This window comes from Stegostoma tigrinum, chromosome 5 (genome assembly GCF_030684315.1).
Source record: "Stegostoma tigrinum isolate sSteTig4 chromosome 5, sSteTig4.hap1, whole genome shotgun sequence".
NCBI lineage: Eukaryota > Metazoa > Chordata > Chondrichthyes > Orectolobiformes > Stegostomatidae > Stegostoma > Stegostoma tigrinum.
The window spans coordinates 51,852,224-51,875,655 of NC_081358.1; the positions used below are offsets into that span (position 1 = coordinate 51,852,224).

The 23,432-nt window shown below is 39.5% G+C and overlaps 1 protein-coding gene across 8 annotated transcripts in view; it reads left to right on the forward strand.

Moving 5' to 3' along the window:
• ubr5 (ubiquitin protein ligase E3 component n-recognin 5) overlaps nt 1-15,752 on the forward strand; it is a 133,262-nt gene extending 117,510 nt beyond the window's left edge. For all 8 annotated transcript variants that reach the window (XM_048528892.2, XM_048528896.2, XM_048528893.2 and 5 more), the window contains 12 exons: nt 337-580; nt 1,374-1,482; nt 2,777-2,921; nt 3,049-3,179; nt 3,269-3,329; nt 4,227-4,405; nt 4,529-4,613; nt 4,711-4,866; nt 5,879-5,992; nt 9,844-9,988; nt 14,407-14,492; nt 14,660-15,752. In XM_048528892.2, coding sequence (XP_048384849.1) covers nt 337-580; nt 1,374-1,482; nt 2,777-2,921; nt 3,049-3,179; nt 3,269-3,329; nt 4,227-4,405; nt 4,529-4,613; nt 4,711-4,866; nt 5,879-5,992; nt 9,844-9,988; nt 14,407-14,492; nt 14,660-14,872 — 1,668 coding nt within the window. In that variant the 3' untranslated portion in view covers nt 14,873-15,752. The remainder of the gene's footprint in view (nt 1-336; nt 581-1,373; nt 1,483-2,776; nt 2,922-3,048; nt 3,180-3,268; nt 3,330-4,226; nt 4,406-4,528; nt 4,614-4,710; nt 4,867-5,878; nt 5,993-9,843; nt 9,989-14,406; nt 14,493-14,659) is intronic.
• Nucleotides 15,753-23,432: the final 7,680 nt, after the last annotated feature.

Sequence of the window (23,432 nt, forward strand, 5' to 3'; positions counted from 1 at the left end):
TTGTTTGTTCTCCTCTTTCCTTCAAAATGTTATGACCAATTAGAATGTCCACATCTTGACTGGCTACAATCATTTATTCGTATAGTATAAGCATTAAACCTGGAAACTTCTGGGTTATGTAGTTTAGCCAGCCCATAGCTTAAACTAGTTTTAGTTGCAATGTCTTCATTAGGTAGTCGTACTTTATTTTACTATTTTTTTTAAAATGGCAACTTGCTGTTATTTTATTTGAAAAGTATTTGCTCTGTCTATAAGTTCACATGTCTCAGCCATTTTAAAATGTTGATGAGAAGACTTACTAAAGGCTGTTCACATTTAATTTCTATGTTGTTTCAGGTTGATCGAGATCGTGACCTCTTGATTCAACAGACAATGAGGCAGCTAAATAATCACTTTGGCCGTCGATGCACTACAACTCCAATGACCGTACACAGGGTGAAGGTTACATTCAAAGATGAGCCGGGCGAGGGCAGTGGAGTGGCACGAAGTTTTTACACTGCAATTGCACAAGCATTTCTATCTAGTGAAAAATTGCCAAACCTGGACTGTATACAGAATGCTAGCAAGGGATTACAAACCAGTATGTCATATTTAAATATTCCACAAGAAACTAATTTATGCATGCAGTTCCTAAATCTTGACCAGTTTACTTGTTTGAAAAAAACTGAAGGAATCAAAACAGTAGTATTTAAAGCCATCAACACCTCAAATTAATTAAGATAAAGGATAAATTCAGTGACATAACTTCAAACTGTTATTTGCAGATCAAGCAGACTTATGTAATCATGATTAAACCTAGGATGCATGTCTTTTCCATGTCACACAGCCTGTAACCTCACTCATCATTATTAAATCAAAGGAACAAATTATCTAAACGCAAAAGAGTGGAAATAAAAGGATAAATATCTGTGTATTTGAGAGAATTGTTTTTGAAGCTGTCTTTTTCTTAAAGCATGTGATGGCAAGCTGCTGATCTTCCTCATAACTAGGCTATTTTTCAAGTTCATTGGTATTATTTTCTATGAAATATTCGGCAATGTGCTAAACAGTTATATATTTCTATTGTACTACTTTAACCGTAGAGTTAGTCTTTTGTGTACTTTTTATATACTAAACATAAGCCTATCCTGTTATAACTTGATTGTATGTACATATGCAGAGAGATGAGTCCTGATCGTGTTGGAAGTATCATTAAATATTACAAATAGATCCAAAATATATTCATTACCTTATGAGATTTTCAGAGCATTAAAATTTACCATGTCTTGCTTCTTAAAATCAATCAGTGGTGCCAGCTGTTTTCCCTCTATCTCAATGGAACTAATAAAATTGAATACCAAAATTCCAAGTTTTTAAACTCGTTTTTGCCTCAGGTTTAATGCAACGGTTGAGAAACAGAGAGAGGGAGCGAGAAAGAGAAAGAGAGAGGGAAATGAGGAGAAGTGGTGGAATGAGAGCAGGTTCTCGTCGCGATAGAGATCGGTGAGTGAACTGTTATAACAGCTATTATGAAGCTACAGTTATGTGTACACCTTCGTGTGTACACAAAGGGAAAAGGCATGATTCACTTTCATACTGTACCACCTTCTGTCCTTTTTTAAAAAAAACTTGCCTAATGAACCAGGTCTTACTCTGATGTGTATCTCTGATTGAAGGCAGGAGAACTATGTCATGACCTACAGTTCTACCCTAAACAGTTTTGTGAAGTTACATTTTGATTCAGTTCAAATTCAGTTAAATCAATAGAACACTTTAGTGCATGAACAGAAGATTTCTTGTGTTTATCTGCAAATTGCAGCTTTGAGGAAACTAACAAAGGTAAAATTTTGTATCAGTGATATAAACCAGATTAGTAAAATCCAGTTTCAGCTTAATGTTTGTGACAGTTTTTTATGTGCTGTCACCTTGTCAACTAAACCAAAAAAAATTTGTTTGCTATCCAGCCTGTGTCTTCAACATATCCTGGATGTTGTCTTCAAACTATCTTCAGTATTTTTGGAACTACTACCTGAAGTTTATTGTGCTTGGATTTGACAAGTGATCATCTGTTATTTCAGATTTCTTTGTGAAATAATATGTTCCCTGGAATTGCATCTGTAAAACATTGCAAGCTTATTCTGAAATATTTTTTCAGTTATGCTGCTTCATTTCTGTTGCTGTGCCCAGAGTTTGAAAAATTTAAAGTATGGAACCGTTTTGATATTTCATATTGTTACAAGTGCTGCAGTGATCAAATTGGCTCAGTTTTTTCTTCCAATGCATTCATATCAAATTGAGACTTATTCTCACAAAGCCAACACATTTAATCAGCTTTCACATTGTCACATTAAGCATAAAGTGCTGCTTCAAAGGCCAGTTTCATTAATTTTAATTGTGGAATTGCTGTCAAGCACCTGAATCAATAAAGTGCTAGCACTGTAGAACGAACTTACAAACATCAAGAAAATACTAAAAAGTTAGCACGTTCTTCTCTTGCTGTACTAAATAATTAGTAGACTCTGAAAGACAAGTGGTGAATTTAATACCCTGTTACCAGCTTAGTTTTGTTTGAAAGAACTGACAAATAATGTGCAGTATTATAAACATAGGTGTTAATTTTGCTGCTTAAATATATTTCCACACTATTTAAATAAAGTCAAGGATGGCACCACCTAGATTTCCAGTTTAGTGTTAATCATGCATTGAAGAAATAATGTTAACGATTCTGTGGCTGATTGTTCACATATAATGCAGCAACAATTAGAGCATAAAGTTAGTATTTGTTTTCAATTTTTAGGGAATCAAGAAGGCAACTTTCCATAGATACTAGACCATTCCGGCCAGCATCAGAAGGAAATCCTAGTGATGATCCAGATCCACTGCCAGCCCATCGACAAGCACTTGGAGAACGATTATATCCGCGGGTTCAAGCAATGCAACCAGTAAGTATGCTGTAAAGTATACAAATAATCTCTACCTGTAGAATCTTATTCAAGTTTAGGTTTATTTTAGCAAAAAAGTTTGAACTTGGAATTAAAAGTTGTATTAATTTTTTTTCTAAAATTTCAGGCATTTGCCAGTAAAATTACAGGAATGTTACTAGAATTATCTCCTGCACAGCTTTTGCTCCTTCTAGCTAGTGAAGACTCACTGAGAGCAAGAGTTGATGAGGCCATGGAACTCATAATTGCACATGGAAGGTAAAATACTTCCAAAAAAATTATGATCCTGTCTAATCATATTTGTCTGTTAAAAATCTGTCCCACTAAAGAGTTCAATTTTTCTGCAGGGAAAATGGTGCTGATAGTATATTGGATTTGGGCTTGCTCGATTCAACAGATAAATCTCAGGTAAAAGAATAATGCACTGTTTGAATAAATCTAATCATTTGGATTTGAGATTATGGAATGGGATTGCAATAAAGGAAAGCGGTCCATAATTTAGAGTAATATTACCTGGTGATATTTTTAGTATGACTTCCGTGTTCATGTTTGTTTTTACATGCTGTTATAGCTAATAACAGCAGCTATGAGCAGCAAACTAGATTCTTGACTTACACACTTAAGTGCTGGTCTTTTCAGTTTTATTCAATCTTCTTGGTCCATCTAGCTCATGCTGGCCTTTTGCAGACAAATCCAAACAGTCCTGTTTCCCCCAGTCTAGCCCTGAAAGCCCTTCAGGTTTATTCTGCCCACTGATAATCCAATTTCCTTTTTACATAATGGCAGCATACATTTTTGCCTTTAAAATAAAAAAAATCCGTCTCTTTCTTGAATATATTGAGACATGGCCTCTACAGCCGTCTTTTGGAGAGAATTCCACAGGTTCACTACCCTTTTGAGTGTGAAATTCCTGCGTCCTATAAATCCTAAATAGTCTATCCCATATCCAGAGACACACCCTTCCCTGGGTCTAAACTCTGAGCAGGGAGTACAGCGTCCCTGATTTGTAGTCTTGCAGCCCTAATTTGAATTTTTGAATTTTACATGTTTATAGTTGAAACATATCCTTACTGTCTACTGTTCCAAGTCTGAATGTGCCATGAAATTCTAATATCTAAGTTGCCTGTCCGTACATGTACATGCCTGCCTGTAATAAGTAACAGTCTGTGCACACTTTGCACATTCCTGAACTGTGATATTTTATAGTTCTGTTTCAGAAAAAGCAAAAGTTTGGTCAGAAAAAATCTAGTCCTGCTACAATTAATGATTCTAAAAGTTGTAGGTTTTTTTTATATTGCTGTGCAGCAGGACACTAGAAAACGACATGGCTCGAGTCGAAGTGTGGTTGATATGGAATTGGATGAGCCAGATGATGGTGATGACAATGCTCCACTCTTCTATCAGCCTGGAAAGAGAGGCTTCTATTCACCAAGGCCAGGCAAAAATACAGAAGCACGTCTCAATTGTTTCCGTAATATTGGCAGGTAAAATCAGGCGTAATGTAATCATGACATTTTTGTGACATCATTTGTGAATGTATTGTGCCTGTTGGATATTGTTAATTTGAACTTTAATGACATTTGATATATTCTTGCATCCCTTTTCAGGATATTGGGCCTATGTCTACTACAAAATGAACTCTGTCCTATAACCCTAAATAGACATGTTATTAAAATTCTACTAGGAAGAAAAGTAAGAATGTGCTTCTGTTGAATTCATAGTTTGACCTTTTTCTATTTGTATATAATAGGACTTCACTTAATTTGGAAATAATTTCTTAACTTTCCAGGTGAATTGGCATGATTTTGCTTTCTTTGATCATGTGATGTATGAAAGTTTACGCCAACTCATCCTCGCCTCCCAGAGCCAGGATGCGTATGCAGTCTTTGCAGCAATGGACCTAGCTTTTGCTATCGATCTATGTAAGGAAGAAGGTGGAGGGCAGGTATGATGGTTTTTCAGTGACTCTTCAGACTTAGTAAACTTCTGGTTTTCAGCAAATGAATAGAACAAAACTTTTTTTCCTCCCAGCTGCAATTCCAATTGTGAATATTGCATGCAAATATTAAGTTTGTCAAATGTCACTTTTTAAAAAAATCTTGTCTTAAAGCTCTTTCAGTTAATTTGGCACAATTTTGTAAAGACATCATTGGAATATGTTCTCTGTATGTTCACCAGTTGTGTGCTAGATAATCCAAATGGTTCATCCTTATGGCATAACATTCTGATTCTGTAGACTGAGGAAGTTCATTGCCGCATGCGAGCATCATGCTGCCTTTCCTGTCCTTCATTGTTACCTTGTCATAGTGTGCAAGATAAACCTACTTGGATGTTTTTGAAAAAAAAACTTGATTCTTCTTTGCACAGTATCACGATTTGATAGGGGTTGTGAATCATCCTAAGCAAATAAATTCTAAAGGTTTAATTAAAAGGATTGAAAAAAATTATCAAGTTAAAGCCTTTTGACCACATCACACACTCAAAATAGTCAAATCGACAAGATCATATGATGTGACACCCTTTACACTGCTTACTGAGTCTACAGTCTATGTAGTTAGTAACACTATAAGGATGTGTTTTTTTCTCATCCTTTGAGCTTAACAATATCCAAATGAGCTGTCTACAGTGTATTCGACAGGAGGGAACAGTAGTGAATTATGGAATGCTCTAAACATTTCAAGACAAATATGACTTGGCACGTGACACATAAATTAAATATTTTCTGTTGACTACAGAATTTGTGAAAGAGCCAACCATCCTGTGCAAGAGTAAAAGTTAGGCACTTCAGTGCAAGCAGTGCTTCGAATGGTTCGAGGCCCCCTTCCTAATTTTGCACTTTCATGCAGCAGTTGTTTGAAAAAAAGGCATTCTAATCCAGTATTACCTTAGCTTAAAAGCTATCTAGTTTTTTTTTACTGTAACTGTAGCTCAGTTTAAGAGATTTGTTTTCTTTACAGGTTGAACTTGTTCCTGGTGGAGCCAATATTCCAGTCACTCCTTTGAATGTTTACGAATATGTTAGGAAATATGCAGAATATCGAATGTTGGTGGTTGCTGAGCAGCCCCTACATGTGAGTCCCTCTATTTCTAATGCACATTTGTTACCTTTGAAAAGAATGAAGTCGTTATTGAGACTACAATGAACAGTATATTGGCCATGATGCTATGGAAACACTTGCTATTGCACCGAATGTGTTTTAGGGATTCTTAATAATGGAATTTGCTCAATGACGTGATATCCATTGGGGTTGCAGTCAATAAGAACAATACTTATAACAGGTGCAGTTTTTTAAACAAAAGATGATGCAACATAATTGTTTGGTCATGTGTAGGCTTCAGTTACTGCAGTGAGAATGGAAAAGTCAAGTGTGGCTACCTGCACCTTCCCCTACCTTCACCGCACCTTTACACAATCTCCTAGCTGATGCTTTTCAAAAGAAGTCTCTTCCAAAAAACTGAAGCATTTCTTCTGATGACTGAAAGCAATCTCAAGGCATTATTCTTTAGTTTAAGTGGCAAGGAACTTGTGTAGATATGCTGACTTTAAATGTTGTTCTTCTGTTGAACAGAGGTGCAGAAAGAATGGACAATACTGGGCCAAGAAACACAGACAGTAGTGTTGTGCTGTAGCTCATGTGCACAGTGTTCCATTTTTTTGCCTGCCATACTCAAACCAAGCTCTGCAAGATGCATGTAAAAGCTTAAACAGTACTAAATAGTGTAAATTGGAGTACAGAATACTTTGCCTCTCCAATCAAACACATTCCAGGAGACTGCAATGATCTGAAAGATATTCCAGCAAAATTTTTATTCTGTGATGGTAGTGACTGTTCAAAGATCTTGAATGGTTGTAACAAATCCACACAAGCCAGCAATATTTGCATAAGTCAATGATTCCGGGAAGAAAATATCCGCTCTGACATCTAACTTGGATTTTCTTGTGCTATCTGGTATTTCCTCAGCCATCTAACTCTGCATCATTTGGACAAAAGAGAATGCTTGTAGTTCTATGAAGATTTATTTTAAATCTGTTTGCATCAAACTCTAGACAAGCATAGATCTCAACCTGTGTTAACTAAGGTCTTAGTACCTGGTTTCAATCTCGTGAGCTTCCTTTTGAATCTTTACCGAGATTTGCACCCAGCCCTTCCCTAAACTGAGAGGACCAAAACTGAACCGTGTTTCAGATGAGGTCTTGAAAAGTAGCTGAGTATTTCTGTTCGCAATAAAGTACTGCGAGGAAGATCACCTAAGATTTGATATTGTTATAGCCTCATGGGATTGATGGTGAAACTTCAGATATTTCTGGACTATGAGGATATCTTTCTCCACTCTTTATGGCACACAACTGAGCCCTATTTACTGGCATATCACAAGAATTCATTAAATTAAATGATGTGAGTCAGATGGGAGATCATCCTTAGACAACGGGTTATACAGAGTTAGGTGGACAGATTTTGGAATCAATAAGGAATTAGTTGCATTCTTGTAGGAAGGTGGCTATTGACAATGGTCTGATATCTTGTGTAAATAGCTTCTCCAAATTTGTTTTGTCAAAACTCTTTAATTTTAGGTTTGATATCTATTTGCCTGTCCACATGACATTTTTTAAGAACATAGAACATTACAGCACAGTACAGGCCCTTCGGCCCTTGACGTTGTGCCGACCTGTCATACCGATCTCAAGCCCATCTAACCTACACTATTCCATGTACGTCCATATGCTTATCCAATGACGACTTAAATGTACCTAAAGTTGGCAAATCTACTACTGTTGCAGGCAAAGCGTTCCATTCCCTTACTACTCTGAGTAAAGAAACTACCTCTGACATCTGTCCTATATCTTTCATCCCTCAATTTAAAGCTATGCCCCCTCGTGCTCGCTGTCACCATCCTAGGAAAAAGGCTATCCCTATCCACCCTATCTAACCCTCTGTTTATTTTATAGGTTTCAATTAAGTCACCTCTCAACCACCTTCTCTCTAATGCAAACAGCCTCAAGTCCCTCAGCCTTTCCTCGTAAGACCTTCCCTCAATACCAGGCAACATCCTATAAATCTCCTCTGCACCCTTTCCAAAGCTTCCACATCCTTCTTATATTGAGGTGACCAGAACTATACTTTCCTTCATTTTCTCTAGTCACTTCAGCCTCTAATTCTGAGATTTCCTGTATCAGTAATTTAAAAGTAATCATTTAGTCTCTCTGCCATTTCTCAATTCTCCATAATTAATTCTCCTGACTCTTTTTGAAGGACCTACAACTGAAGCAGAATGCAGTCAACGTAATATACATTAAAGAAATGAAGAATTTCTTTTGCACTAGATTTAACACTTTCAAAAAAAAGCAACACAATGGTTTTTAACAGTTATAAACAGGCAGTCTGATATATAATTTTGAGGCGACAGTGAAAATTTTTTGCATAATTTATTTTTATGAAAAGTTTCAATCAAGTCATTTAATAAAGATTATGGAATGTAATTGCCCTAATTGTTAGTTAGAATAAGCAAAACTACTATGATTAATGGCATCTTTCTACTGAAACATGCAACCAAACTTTAACCAAAATCTGCCCTCTAATCCCATAGTATTCATGTTTGTTAATTAGCCAGTGCATGGCAGCTTGCCATCCATTAGTTCAGTCATTTCTTCAAAATATTCAAAAACCGCATTGACAGTATCACAATACTTTCTGTCACAGTTATCTGTGATCTGTTTATATTTGTACATAGTTTGCTGTCAGAGACTAACAATCTCATAGCAATTTGCCTGTTTACCAAATTAAGGTAATTGGTTCACAACCATCTGGTCAAAGACAGTGCCATCTATATCCCATCAATGAATTTTTTTTTAAAAAGATGGAAAACTTCTGTCCTGACTCATTTTCATTTTTCTGTATCTGTACCATGTGGAAACAATCCTCACCATCAGCAAGCTATTAAATACAAGTATTGTGCTCACTGAACACAGCTCCCATTTCTTTTAGCTTTCTCCAGTGAATACAGTAGGACAAGCAGGCCAATGTGTTGACACTTTTTACTCTAATGTACAATATACTATTAGTAATTCACAATTGTCTGCTGTGAAGACTCGTGAAATAGGCTGTACTTCAGTCCATGCTGAACCGTAGAAATGCAGAGAGTCCATTCAGCCCATAGTGGCTGCATTTGCTAAATATGTAGAATTAAAATGGATGGCTAGTTTATCAGCATCTGGTCACTAGGCTTGCAGGTTGCAGCGCTTCAGGTCCAGATCCACATTCCTTTTTAAGTGGGTATGAGAGTTTCTGCCTTGACCACCAAACTGGGTAGTGAATCCCAGACAACCACCGCTTTTTGGGTGAAAATGTCTACCTTCATTTTGTTGAGATTCTTCTACCACTTACCTTCAATCTATCCCTTCAGTTGAGTAGCGCTATATGCCCATGACCTGGTTCCGCTGAACTCTCATTTGAGCACTTGAATACAGCATAATTTTATGTCCTTTGCTTACGTAGATGAAAAGACAATAGGAACGAAGTAATCTGCAGAAAAGTGGTTTATTTTTGGTTTTCACCCATTCCTTGTGCAAATTGATTTTGAGAACATGCAGGGGTAATTGTACCACAACACACACACATTTTATCTCCACTTTAAGGTCATGCATTCTGTTATCCACCTCTGTTCTACACCTAAAATGGAAACTGCCTTTGTAAATTTCTCCCTCTGAAACTGTAAATGTTTTACCAATAAGTTAGGGTACATCAAACTCAAGAATCTTATCTGTTGACAAATGAGCTGTTAAATCAAAGTTCCATCTCCTGTAAAGGCCTGTCTAAAACCATCTGTTTCTGGGTTAAATTATAGATGAGTTTTCAGATTTTTTTCTATTTGTACAGTTTTAGCGATTTGCTCTGTTTAGTGTGTAATGATATTTGATTTACAGGCAATGCGAAAAGGACTGTTGGATGTACTTCCCAAGAATTCACTAGAAGATCTGACAGCAGAAGATTTTAGGCTCTTAGTCAATGGATGTGGAGAAGTGAATGTTCAAATGTTGATTAGTTACACATCTTTCAATGATGAGTCTGGTAAGGAATAACTGCCTACTTTGTGCCAAGTAGGGAAATTATGATGAAATGTTGGTAAATGTTCTAACAATGGGATACCAGTCTTTTATACAGAGCAATGAATGCAAGCAAGGAAACTTACTTAACAACGTTATCAGTCCTGTTTTTCAGTGCTTTAGAGAGGGCTTTAAATTAAACGTGAGGGAAGATTTAATAAGTTAAAGGAAGATCAAGGCAAGAGAGCAAGGTAGCAATGAGGGAAATAATAATCACATTGGAAAATAATTAATTGAGAAGGTGTGACATTCTAAGGACGAACTTGCTGCTAAGCCAACTGACCTGCACATCTGTAATGGAGAAAATGTTAATTAACCATTAGAAAATCTCTGCAATTAGGTAGAGTCAGCATGACTTATGAAAGGGAAATTGTGTTAGACTAATTTTTTTGCAGTTCTTTTAAGCAAGTATGTATGAAGTGGATAAAGGAGAATTTGTGGGTGTAGTATCCTTTTGATTTCACACAGATTTTTGACTAGGTGCCATATCAAAAGTTTCTACATGAGCTCACCGTGTAGGGGGGTACCATACAAACATAAGAAGCAGAAGCAGGCTATTTGCGTATTTGAGTCTGCTCCACTCTTCAATAAATCATTGATCTGCTCATACTCAAAAGTCAGTTACTCTAGGTCACTTCATATCTTTCAAACAAAGAACTACGGCTGCTGGGCATCTGAAACAAGAATAGAAATTGCTGGTGAAACTTAGCAGTTCTAATGAAGAGTCACTGGACTCAAAATGCTAACTCTGTTTTCTTTCTGTAAATGCTGCCAGACCTGCTGAGTTTTGCCAGCAATTTCTGTTTTTGTACATTAAATATTTTAAGGCAGACGTAAATTGCTTCCTTTGCCCAACAAAAATATAATGACTGTCTCGGAAGGTAGTGGAGGCATTGTTCCAAAGTAGCCCCTCTTCTGAGAGGAAAAAATGATTTCCCAGTTCCGACTGAAAGGAACAACCTAAAATTTAACATTTCACCTTCCCCAATCTTGACTCACCAACAAAGGCTGATTTTTTTCTTGTGTCCACCTTGCCAAGACAATTCGGAATCTTCAGTCAAGTCAAACATAGTTCATCTAAACTACAGTGACTGTGTCATGAATAGAGTCTTGGCTATCTCCGGAAGCTGTGGACATACTTGGGCCATTTTTAAGTTGGTAAAATATAGCGAATGAAGTGCCACAGGGACATGTGCTGGGGCCTCAACTATTTACCGTCTCTGTCAATAATGTAGACGAAGGAACAGAATGTAGCTATTTTCAGTGTTCAGACATGTCTGACACATCTTTGCAGCAGATGGAACTTGAAACTAGGCCCTCCTTGTCCAAGATAACACCACCACTGCACCACAAGCCCTAAACTCTGATTGCAGTATTTGCTGATGACCAAAGATTGGAATGTGATCTGGCCAGGTTACACAAGTCGGCAGACAGCATATAATGTGGGTAAATGTGAACTAGTCCACTTCGGCAGGAAGTCTCAAAGCAGCATATTATTCATATGGAGAGGAATTGAAGAACTTGAGGTACGGAGGGATTTGGATGTTCTGGGACATGCATCACTTTTTGTAAGAACGGCAAATTAAATTAGGAAGACAAATGGAATATCTTTTGTTGCAAAGAGAATGCAATACACAAGTAGGGTGGATGTCTTTCTGCAGCCGTATAGGGTATTTGGTGAGACAGTATCTTGTGTTCTTTTGTACTGTTTTCATCTCCAAATTTAAGGAGAAGCAGAATTGCAGTAGAAGCTGTTTGAAGAAGGCTTGTGTGAAGGAATTATCTTTTGAGGAAGGCTGGACACATTGACTTTGTATTCCTTGATGTTTAGAAGAATGGCAAGTGATCTTTGCAACATGTAAGATTCAGTGGAGATTTCTCTTAAGCGAATATAACTGGAATCTTAATAAAGGGTCTCCCATTTAAGACACATGAAATTTTTTTTTACACTCAGGCACATGTGTATGTGGGACTTTCATTCCCAGACAGTGGAAGTAAATTCATTGGAAAATCTTTAGGCAGATTAGATATTTTATTGACTGACGAGTAGGCAGAAAGTGGAGTTGAGGCCACAGTTAGATCAGACATGAGCTCTCCAAAAGATGGAGCAGCCTTGAGAGGACAGATCGTCTACTCCTAATTTATTTGTTCGTATGCATCCTGTATGAAGCAAATTAATCAAGCTTTTTTATAATTTCATATAAACTTTCTAATGTCATTAATTAGTGAGAAGGTTTTCTAAACTCATATTTAGTAAATCTTTGTAAACGAATGGTGTTTTCTGTTCATCCCTAAGGGTGCATCAAGCCTCAGTAGTCGGTCAAGCCGTTGCTAGTACAGCTTTCTGGCCCGCCAGAAAATAGCAACTGGACTTCTTCCTCCTTCCTAATGGGAAGGATCTGACCATTAGATTGGTGAGGGGAAGATTTCTCTCTTCTCCACCTCTTCTCCCTTCTGCACACGCGCGCGTGCACAGCTTCACTTTCTGTCATGTACTGCTGTGCCTCCATAGAGTCATACCGACAGGCACGTAGTCCACCTCATGCATACCAACCGTCTTCCCGAACAACACTAGTCCCACTTGCCTGCATATCCCTGTACACCTTTCTTGATCATCTACCCAACCAAATGTCTTTTAAATGTTGTAACTATACCTGAATCCACCACCTACTCTGGCAGTTCATTCCACACACGAACCACCCTTGTTTGTGGAAAAAGCTGCTCCTCAGGTCCCTTTTAAACTTGTTTCTCACCTTTAAACGTGTGCCCGATAGGTTTGAACTCCACCGCCCTGGAAAAAAGACCTTTACTTTTCACCTTATTTATGTCCCTCAAGATTTTAAAAACCTCTAGAAGGTCACCCCTCAACCTCCTATGTTCCAGTGGAAAAAGTTCCTGCCTGTCCTTATAATGCACACCTTCCAGTCTTAGCAACATCCTGGTAGTTCATTTCTGAACCCTCTACAATTTAATAATATCTTTAGCAGGGCAAGCAGAATTGTACACAGTACTCCAGAAGTAGCCTCATGGGCGACCTGTACAACCTCAACATGACATCCCAACTTCATTACTCGGTGGCCTGAGCAGTAAAAGCAAGCATGTTAAATGCTGCCTTAACCACCTTGTCTACCTGTGCAAATTTCAAAGGATAGGTCTCTCTGTTCGGCAACACTACCCAGGACCATACCATTAGCTATACAAGTCCTGCCCTTATTTGTTTTACCAAAATGCAATACCTTGCATTTATCTAAATTAAACTCCCATCTGCCACTCCTCAGCCCATTGGCCCAGTTGATCAAGATTATAGAATCCCTACTGCTGTGCGGAACAGGCCCTTCAGTCCAACAAAGCCACACTGACCCTTGAAGCATCCCACCCAGACCTGTGACCTTATAGCCCACCTAACCTACACATTCCTGAACACTCTGGGCAATTTAGCATGGCCAGTCCACCTCACCTGCAGCATCTTTGGACTGTGGGAGGAAAACAGAGCTCCTGGAGGAAACCCACACAGACACAGGGAGAATTTGCATACTTCACGCAGTCCCCTGAAGGTGGAATCGAACCCAGGTTCCTGGTGCTGTGAGACAGCAGTGCTAACCACTGACCTACTGTGCCACCCGAAAGCACAGGCACCACTGGGATCCTTCTGTAATCTTGGATGATCTTTTTCACTGATGACTGTACCACCAATTTTAGCATCATGTGCAAACCATGCCTCCTAAATTCTCATCCAAATTGTTTACGTAAATCACCAACAAAAGCGGACCCACCACTGATCCCAGCAGAACACTGATGGTCACAGGCTTCCAGTCCGAAAAATGCCCTACACAATCCTCTGGCCCTTACAATTGTGCCAATTTTGTATCCAGTTGGCAAGCTCTCCCTGATTCCTGTGTGATCCACCTTACCGAATTAGTCTATGATGTGGAACCTTGTCAAAGGCTTTACCAAAGTCCATGTAGTCAACACACCAGTCAGCACTCATCAGTCTTTGATTACGTCCTCAAAAAAAACCTCCAAGTTTGAGAGACATGATTACCATGCACAAATCCATGGTGACCGTTCCTAATCAGTTCTTGCCAGTCCAAATGCACATAAATCCGATCTTCAACATCCCCCTCCAATAACTTACTCACCATTGTCAAACTCACTGGTAAGTTGTATTGTAGATCTCTTACCTCACCGTCTCCCTCCCCGGCCCACGGGATAGCTAAAATATTCTGCCCTGACAGAGAAATTAGATTGGTACGTCTTTGTTTGTGACTCCTTAAGGTCAGCAGTTTTCAGTAGAGGCATCATTAAACAATTAAGACATGGTGTTAGTATTTCCAGGTTAGTCCCAGAGATGTGAATATAATGTTTTAACATTTGTTGTGACAGGGGAAAACGCTGAGAAATTGCTGCAGTTCAAACGGTGGTTCTGGTCCATTGTGGAGAAGATGAGCATGACAGAAAGACAGGATCTGGTATGATTCTAAAGTGATTTTTTAATTGGGTTTGGAAGATTGATGTGGAGTTTAACAAGGAAAAGTACATTTAATCTTGGTAAATAGGATAATAATAGCACTGAGGAGTGACTTCTTATGGGAGTAATTTGCTGACAGATGTGATAGATTTTCTTTCCGGATTTTAGGTGTACTTCTGGACATCGAGCCCATCGCTGCCTGCCAGCGAGGAAGGTTTCCAACCGATGCCATCAATCACCATTCGACCACCAGATGATCAACATCTTCCAACGGCAAACACTTGCATCTCGCGTCTATACGTCCCGCTTTATTCCTCCAAACAGATTCTCAAACAAAAACTGTTACTAGCCATTAAGACGAAGAACTTTGGTTTTGTGTAGAGTATAATAAAATGTGTGTATTGTGTGTAATAATATAACTAGGTCCAGGTTTTGTAGATTAATTTTTTCATTTGTCTATAAAATTTATGGAAGGTAATGCTGTCACACACCTGGAGGTTCAGTGGTGGTAAACATTCCTGTATTTGGCTTGTAACTGGAAGTCCAAACCACAGGCTGTAGTAGCTTTGACTGTAACCTCCTAGGCTTTGGCTAGTCAGTACCCTGTTAGCCTAACCCCAGCCAAAGATGACAGCAGATCATGTATTGTTACACTGTGATTATGGTCATTTGGCCTAGGAGAACTGAAAAATGTTTCTGAAATTTCACTGCTGCCTTTGTCAAAAGTTTCATCAAAGGTTCTTGTATAGAGGGAAGTAGGGAAATTCCGAATAAAACAAGAGAATGCTTTACATTTTGTGTGTGACTATTAAACCTGATGGGAAAAGCCCTTTCATTTGCCTCATCCATTCATCATTGGGTAAATTTTAAATTAAATGTTATGATTTATTAATTTTAATAGAGGTGAAATATATTCTCTCCCTCATTCTGCCAAGCCATTGTTAAACTGATCTAAAATTGGTACATAGATCTTCTCATTTAATTTATAAGAATATTTAGTTTGTATTCACAGTAAATTTCAGTCACAAAATGTAAAACTGAGCCTGCTATTGAGCAGGTTGTACAGTATGCTTCTGTTTATCCAAACTGCTCATGAAAATCATTGGTTTGGTTTGGGTAATCGTGTTCAGTTTAACAAATATGGTTTATTAAATTGAGATTCCAAATATCAAAGTGTACTGTACCAAAGAGTTGGCAAACCAGTGCACATGTGGAAAAAAGCATTTTTGTATTAAAATAAAAGAAATTTGCGTTCATTGTACTTGCTGCAGTCCGTATGCTCCTGTTGCTTCCTTCATTAGTATGTTTGGAATTGCAAAACTTATTCCCCTACTTTGTGACAGCCAACATCTTATTAGAGTTGTAGTGTTTACTACACTCTGCACTCTACGAGAATCAAAAAAGAAGTAATCCAACCTTTTCTGTAATCTACATAATAGGAACACAAACTGCACAATGGCTCAGTGGCTATTACTGTTGCCCCTCCATGTCAGGGACCCAGATTCAATTCCACCCTCGGGCACCTGTTTGCTCTAGAGTTTGCATGTTCTTCCTGTTTCTGCCAGGGTTTCCTCCAGCTGCTTCAGTTTCTGCCCACAGTCTAAAAATGTGCAGGCTAGGTCGATTGGCTATGCTAAATTACCCATAGTATCTAGGGATATGCAGGGTAAGTGGATTAGTCATGGGAAATGAAAAGTTGTGGGTGAGATGCTCGGGGGGTCGGTGTGAACCCTGTTTTCACGCTGTGGGGTTTCTATGCTGCTATACTTGTATCTGCAAAATCTTTAAATAATACATGGCTCTTATGTAATAGAAAAAGAATGGCAACATCATTGGTTTTGTCCTTTTGTAGATGAAGTTTTTATCCTATCTCCAACCTTGCACTTACAGAAATGTTATTCGGTCCATTCAAAGTTAATCTAAATATGCAGATTTTGGGATTTGCTGATTGTTGCCTTACTTCGTACACCCATGTTTTGAGTTCCGAACGATAAAATGGTGTCTCGGGTACCTCCCAGGTAGCATTAACCAAACACCAAAGCGTACTAATGGACCAACCCCTCTTCACACGTTGCAATACTAAAACAATACTGAGGTCTAATCTAAAATCATCCATACACTAATAGCAGAATTCTCTGTGCCCAAAGACACAGTTGCTTTTATTTTCATCCTGAATTCTTTTAGATTTGGAGTGATTTGTCCACTCCTATCCAAGCCCCTCATTATTTCTTACCATGTTTAAGTCACCTCTCCGACCTCCTCTTCTAAATGCAATAAACCTAGCCCATCCAGTTTTTCCTCATACCTGAGGTTTTTAAGTCTGGGCAATGTTCTTATAAATCCCTGCACTCTCAATGAGAAAGACATCATTGCCCAAATGTGGTGACCTGAACTTTACACAACTTCAGCTATATTCTAACTAGTGTCTTTTGCATTTCCAACATAACATCACTTTCATTTTCTTAACCCCTCTTTCTCTTCCCCCTCTTGTGTGTATTCCCTTTGTTTGTTAGCCTTCCCAAAATGAGGTGGTGGGGGGGCAATTACTTGGACAAAGTTATCCTTTTGCCTGTGTAAAGGCCTCTGACACCAAAGGTATTTAAAATGACCCAAAAGGTCTGATGCTCGAGTGAATTCCCAATGTGGCTAATGACTCAGCAAATATTATTGTCCAGCAGTGGCGTGATGGCCCTTTTGAGGAGTGAGGAAGTAGAGGATTGTCAATAACACAAGATCGATATGACACAGCAAGCACAGATACAGCCAGTGACTGATGGGGCAAGCTGCAGGATTGTTCTGCATATGCTGATGGACCTTTTCCACGCGTTCACAGGAAACTCAACCAAAACAGTGTTGAGTTTCTCTTGTTAATGCTGAAGTAGGAAAGTGGTTGCTCAGTTTCAGGTGATTTTGTGGACTTTGTGTGCTAAAATCTCGTGTTTCTTCTGCATTTAATTTTATTTAGAATGTGGCTGATCCAAGGCTTATTCATGAATGCAGTAATTGTCAAATGAGGGAGAAAGTGTACCACCTGACTAAGCTGAAGCAGGAGTATGCCAACATTAAAGCATAACTTAGGCTGCTTCTGGATCTTTGGCTGGACAGCAGCAGTGTTTTTGAACTGCATCCAAAGTTTTGAAAATGACATTTAAGCTAAGCATTTTCTGACATGATCCATGATACTTTTTCTTTCCATTTTAAATGGTCCATGCATAGTGAGAAACATTGCTCAATGTTTGGTTGCATGTACTCTGAGCAGATTGTTGTTAACGATAAAACGTTGCAGCTTTGTACTTGCCCATAGAAAATGGGAGACCTGAAGGACTGGGTTCAAGTCTGACCTGCTCCAGAGGTTTGTAGTTACATGTCTGAATGGGTTGATTGTTTTTTTTAAAAAAAAATTTGGAAATAGGAGCAGGCATAAGTCATTTGGCCCTTCAAGCCTGCTATGCTAATTGGTATGATTGCAGCTAATCATCTAACCCAGTACTCCATTCCTGCCTTCTCCCCACAACTTTTGATTCCTTTAGCTACAAAAACTATATAAATTTTCTCCTCCAAAACATTCAGCTGTTTTTATGCAACAGAGGATCCCATAGGTTCACCACTATGGGTGAAGAAATTTCTCCACGTTTCGGTCTTAAATGGCCTGATCGATATCCTTAAACTGTGACCCCCTGGTTGTGGATTCCCTGATCGTTGGGAATGTCCTTCCTGCATTTATCCTGTTTGTATTTTATAAGTTTCTGAGATTCCCTTTCATTTTAAGCTCATGAATAGAGAGTATAGAGATATACAGCACAGAAACAGACCCTTCGGTCCAACTCGTATATGCCGGCCAAATATCCTAAAATAATCTCGTCAACTTTGCCTGCATATGTCCCATATCTCTGTAAATCCCTACGATTCATATACCCATCCAGATGCTGTTTAAATGTTGTAATTGTACCAGGCTCCATGATGACTTCTGGCAGCTTAATCCATACACTCACCACTCTTTGCATGAAAAAGTTGACCCTTGGGTCCCTTTTACATGTTTCCCCTTTCACCTTAAACCTACAGCCTCGAGTTTTGTAGTTCCCCACTCTGGGGGGGGGGGGGGGGGGGAAAGACCTCTATTTACCCTATTCATATCTCGATTTTATAAACCTCTATAAGGTCACCTGTCAGCGTCCAACTCTCCAGGGAAAAAAGCCCCAGCCTATTCAACCTCTCCCCTGTTGTTCAAATCCTCCAACCCTGGCAACATCCATGTAAATCTTTTCTGAACCCTTTCAAGTTTTGCAACATCCTTCCTTGTAGCAGGGAGACCAGAATTACCAATCGTGGCCAATGTTCTCTCGGCTGCAACATGACCTCCCAACTCTTATAGTCAATGCACTGACCAATAAAGGCGAGCGTACCAAATTCCTCCTTCACCATCCTATCTACATTTCAAGTAACTATGAACCTGCACTCCAAGGTCTCTATTCAGCAACACTCCCCAGAAGCAATTCCATTTGCCACTCCTCGGCCTTTTGGCCCAGCCAATCAAGATCTTATTATACTCTGAGGTAACCTTTTGTTGTCCACTACACCCTCAAACTCACCTGCAAATTTACTAACTGTACCTCTTATGTTCTCATCCAAATCATTTATTTTAACAATGAAAAACAGTGGAGCTACCACTGATCCTTGTGGCACACCGTTGATCACAGGCCTCCAGTCTGAAAAGCAACTCTCCTCACCACCTTGTCTTCTACCTTTTGAGCTAGTTCTCCCTATATTCCATGTGATGGAATCAGCCTTCCATGAGGAACCTTGTTCATGTAGATCACATGCACTGCTCTGCCCTCGTCAATCCTTTTAATTACGCAAAAGGTTGTGCTGACAATCCCTAATCAGTCCTTGCCTTTTGAAATACATGTAAATCCTGTCCCTCAGGATTCTTCCAATAGCTTGCCCAGTAATGATGTAAGTTTCACTAGTTGATTGTTCCCTGGATTTTCTTTACCACCTTTCTCAAATAGTGACACCATGTTAGCCAACCTCCAGTATTCCAGCAGCTCGCCTGTGGCTATCCATGATACAAATATCTCAACAAGAGGCCCAGCAATCGCTTCCCACAGAGTTTTTGGGTACACCTGATCAGGTCCTGGGCATTTGATTAGATTACATTAGATTCCCTACAGTGTGGAAACAGGCCCTTCGGCCCAGCAAGTCCACGCTGACCCATTCCCCATAACCCACACACCCATGAACACTACAAGCAATTTAGCATAGCTGATCCACCTAGCCTGCACATCTTTGGACCGTGGGAGGAAACCGGAGCACCCGCAGACACAGGGAGAACGTGCAAACTCCGCACAGACAGTTACCCGAGGCTGGAATCGAACCCGGGTCCATGGCGATGTGAGGCTGCAGTGCTAACCACTGAGCCACCATGCCGCCCATTTATCCATCTTTATGTGTTTTAAGGCATCCAGCAGCACCACCTCTGTAATATCGACATTTTTGAAGATGTTGCCATTGGTTTCCTGACATTCTGTCTTTCATATCCTACTCCACAGTAAACACTAATACAAAATACTCATTTAGTATCACCCCCATCTCCCGCAGTTCCACACACCTTGCTGATATTTAAGGGGCCCTCTTCATTCCTTACTTACTCTTTTTTTTGCCCTTAATGTATTTGTCCAATCCCTGGATTCTTTTTAACCCTATTTGCCAAAGCTATCTCATGTCCCTTTAAGTATACTTCTACTGCCATTATATTCTTCCAGGGATTCACTCGATCTCTGCTGTCTACACCTGGCACATGCCGCCTTTTTCTTAAGCTCTCCATCCAAGCCCTTAACACAATGGCAGTCCTAGTCTATGTTTAGAAAGATAAAATCCCCTACCATAAGCATCCTGTTCTTACAGATAACTGAGATCTCCTTACAATCTTGTTTCTCAATTTTCTGCTGACTACAAGGGGGTTTACAGTACAATCCCAGTAGGGAGGTCACCCCTTTCTTATTTCTCAGTTCCATCCAAAGAAGTTCCCTGGGACATATTCCCATGAATGTCCTCCCTGTGTACAGCTGTAATGTTATCCCTGATCAAAAATGCCGTCCCTCGGCCCAATTTCTATCCTGCTATAACATCTGTACCCTGAAACCTTAAGTTGTCAGTCCGGTCTATTCCTGAGCCATGTCTCTGTAATTGCTATGATATCCCAGTCCCATTTTCCCAACCATACCGTGGGGTCATCTGCCTTACCTGTTTGGTCCCTTGCATTGAAATAAATCCCATTTAATATATCAGTCCTTACTTGATTTCTGCTTTGTTCCTGCCTCCCCTACTGTTTGACTTGCTCCTTTTCCCAGCTGCAATGGTCTCAGATTGATCTTCCTGGGTCCCGCCTTACTTGTTTAAATCCTCTGAAGCAGCTCTAGCAAATCTCCCTGCCAGTATATTAGTCCACTTCCAATTCAGGTGCAATCCGTCCTTCTTGAACAGGTCACATCTACCCCAGAAGAGATTCCAATGATCCAAAAATGTGAATCCTTCTCCCCTGCACCAGCTCCTCAGCCACTCGTTCATCTGCTCTATCCTCCTTTTCTCTCCAAGTTATCCTTGATCCTGGCTCAGGGAGGCAACACACTACTGTTGGCCGCAGAAATGTCTGTCTGTGCCTCTGACTAGAGTCCCCTCTCACAATCGATTGCTTGGAATGTGGTGTACCCTACATTACATTAGAGCCAGTCTTGGTACCAGAACCCTGGCTGGGTCAGCGCTATGTTCCCCTGAGAGGGCATTGCCCCCTACGTTTACTCAAACAGTGTACTTGTTTGAGATGGGGATAGTCACAGGAGATTCCCACACGACCTGCCTCCCTCTCCTACCTCACCTGACAATATCTTTGGTTTATCTCCCTTCCTGCAATTTCCATCCATCACACCCCCTAGCTCCTGTAAATTCCTCATTCCGTCTAACTGCTACTCCAACCGATCATGTGATGCGATAGGATTCACATCCAAACACACTTCCTGTAGACAGTCATCAGTAGCATCAAAATTCTTCCCTAATCTCCAACGCCAACAGGAAGAGCACATCTCTCTACTAAAGACCGTTTTTGTACCTTAACAATCAATAGACCCAAAAAATAGCATAGTCTTACTGCTCTAAAAATACTGCCCCAAGCTGGCTTAGTAAAATACCTCAAAAAAGGAGCACCTCTCATAGCAAATCTTTTTCCTGTCCTCCATCTTTAATTACCTAGAATCCATGAAAACAGGATGTTGATTAGTTTCATAGAACCTCTACATTGTGGAAACAGGCCCTTCAGCCAAAGTCCACACTAAGCATCACAGCATCCCACCCAGACCCATCCCTCTGTCACCCACCTAATCTACACATCCCTGAACGCTACAGGAAATTTAGCATGGACAATCCACCTAGCCTGCACATCTTTGGGCTGTGGGAGGAAACCAGAGCAACCCCACACAGACAGAAGGAGAACATGCAAACTCCACACAGACAGTTGCCCAAGGGTGGAATTGAACCTGGGTCCCTAGTGCTGTGAGCCACCATGCCACCCTATAAGTAAACCCTTGACTGAAAGATGCTAAGGTTTTGCTTAGATTCAAGTTGATTCTAAGACATTGCCACAGGGAATGCATAAGAAAATGGTTGTCTCCCCAGCTTTAGTTTGGTTGATACAGGCACAATTTATGGACTTCTTTTTCATTTGCAAGGAGTGTAGCCCTGGTACTTTTCCCATGGCAATGCCTTGGCCAGTTATATTCGAACAGCAAGGTTTGAATTTAAACAAAGATCTGGCAATTAATATCCATCCCATGGTGCATTCTCCATGGTAATACCTCCATAAATCAGAGTCAATCGATCACCAGGGTCCACTTGCAAACCAATCAGCACTGTCTAGTCACATTGTATAAATTGTTGGTTCCTATGATATTTGGTATTCTTTTGATTCTATCCTGATGAGTGCAAGGTGAAAACCTCAGAAGCACATCTTGATTTCTCAGCAGTACTCAAGGATCAATGATTGCAACAAGGACATTGTGATAAAAACAGAACTTTGCTTTCTAATGTTTTAAAGTAATATTTAACCTCAGAACCACACAAACAGAAATGTGATGCTGTCAATGGTGTTTGGAATCTGAGCAAGATTAGATAACAATGTTCCACCACCTAGTTCCCAAAAGCGAGCAATGTTCTTTGGGTGCAAAACCGTTTTCAATACAAAGAAAGGTAATAAATTTACAGTTTCACACCACCATATAAAATCTTATATTGATAATTACACATGACTTCAATTAAATTAGCGTTTCTTTTTATAAAAAAGATCTGGCACCAACTCAATTATTTTAAAACTGGACAAATAGTTACCTGTAACGCTTGGATGGTTTCCGTTGTATTCTACCACTAGGTGGCATCAGTGGACTATACACGGCAGGAAAAACAAAATACTGAATAATGGAGTGCATTCCCATCTTTTCATCTTAACGTTTTGTGTGCTGCCTCTTATGAGAACACAGTTCTTCAAAACCCCACATCAATAAACATTCAAAATCTTCACCCATAATTATTTCAGATTGCCAGCATGCCTTCATGTTCATTGTATAATTGCTTATTATGCTCATACCCTCCAGTGGCAGAAAGTTGGTAGCATTGATCCAGCAATTGTGATCCAGCAGTTACATTTTACTTTTATGACTGAACCAAAAGAAAAGAAAATTAATTTATGATACCTAACTGATCCTGTTACTCTCATTAGCTCAGTCCTGCCATCCCAGGAATCAGTTTGAAAACATTTGTTGCACTCCCTCCATGATCAGAATATCATTACTCAGATAAAGTACTCAAAACTGCATACAAAGCTCTTAAAGTGTGGTTTCACCAAGGCCCTGTACATCTGTGTGAGACAATCAGGCCATACAACATGCATGAAAAG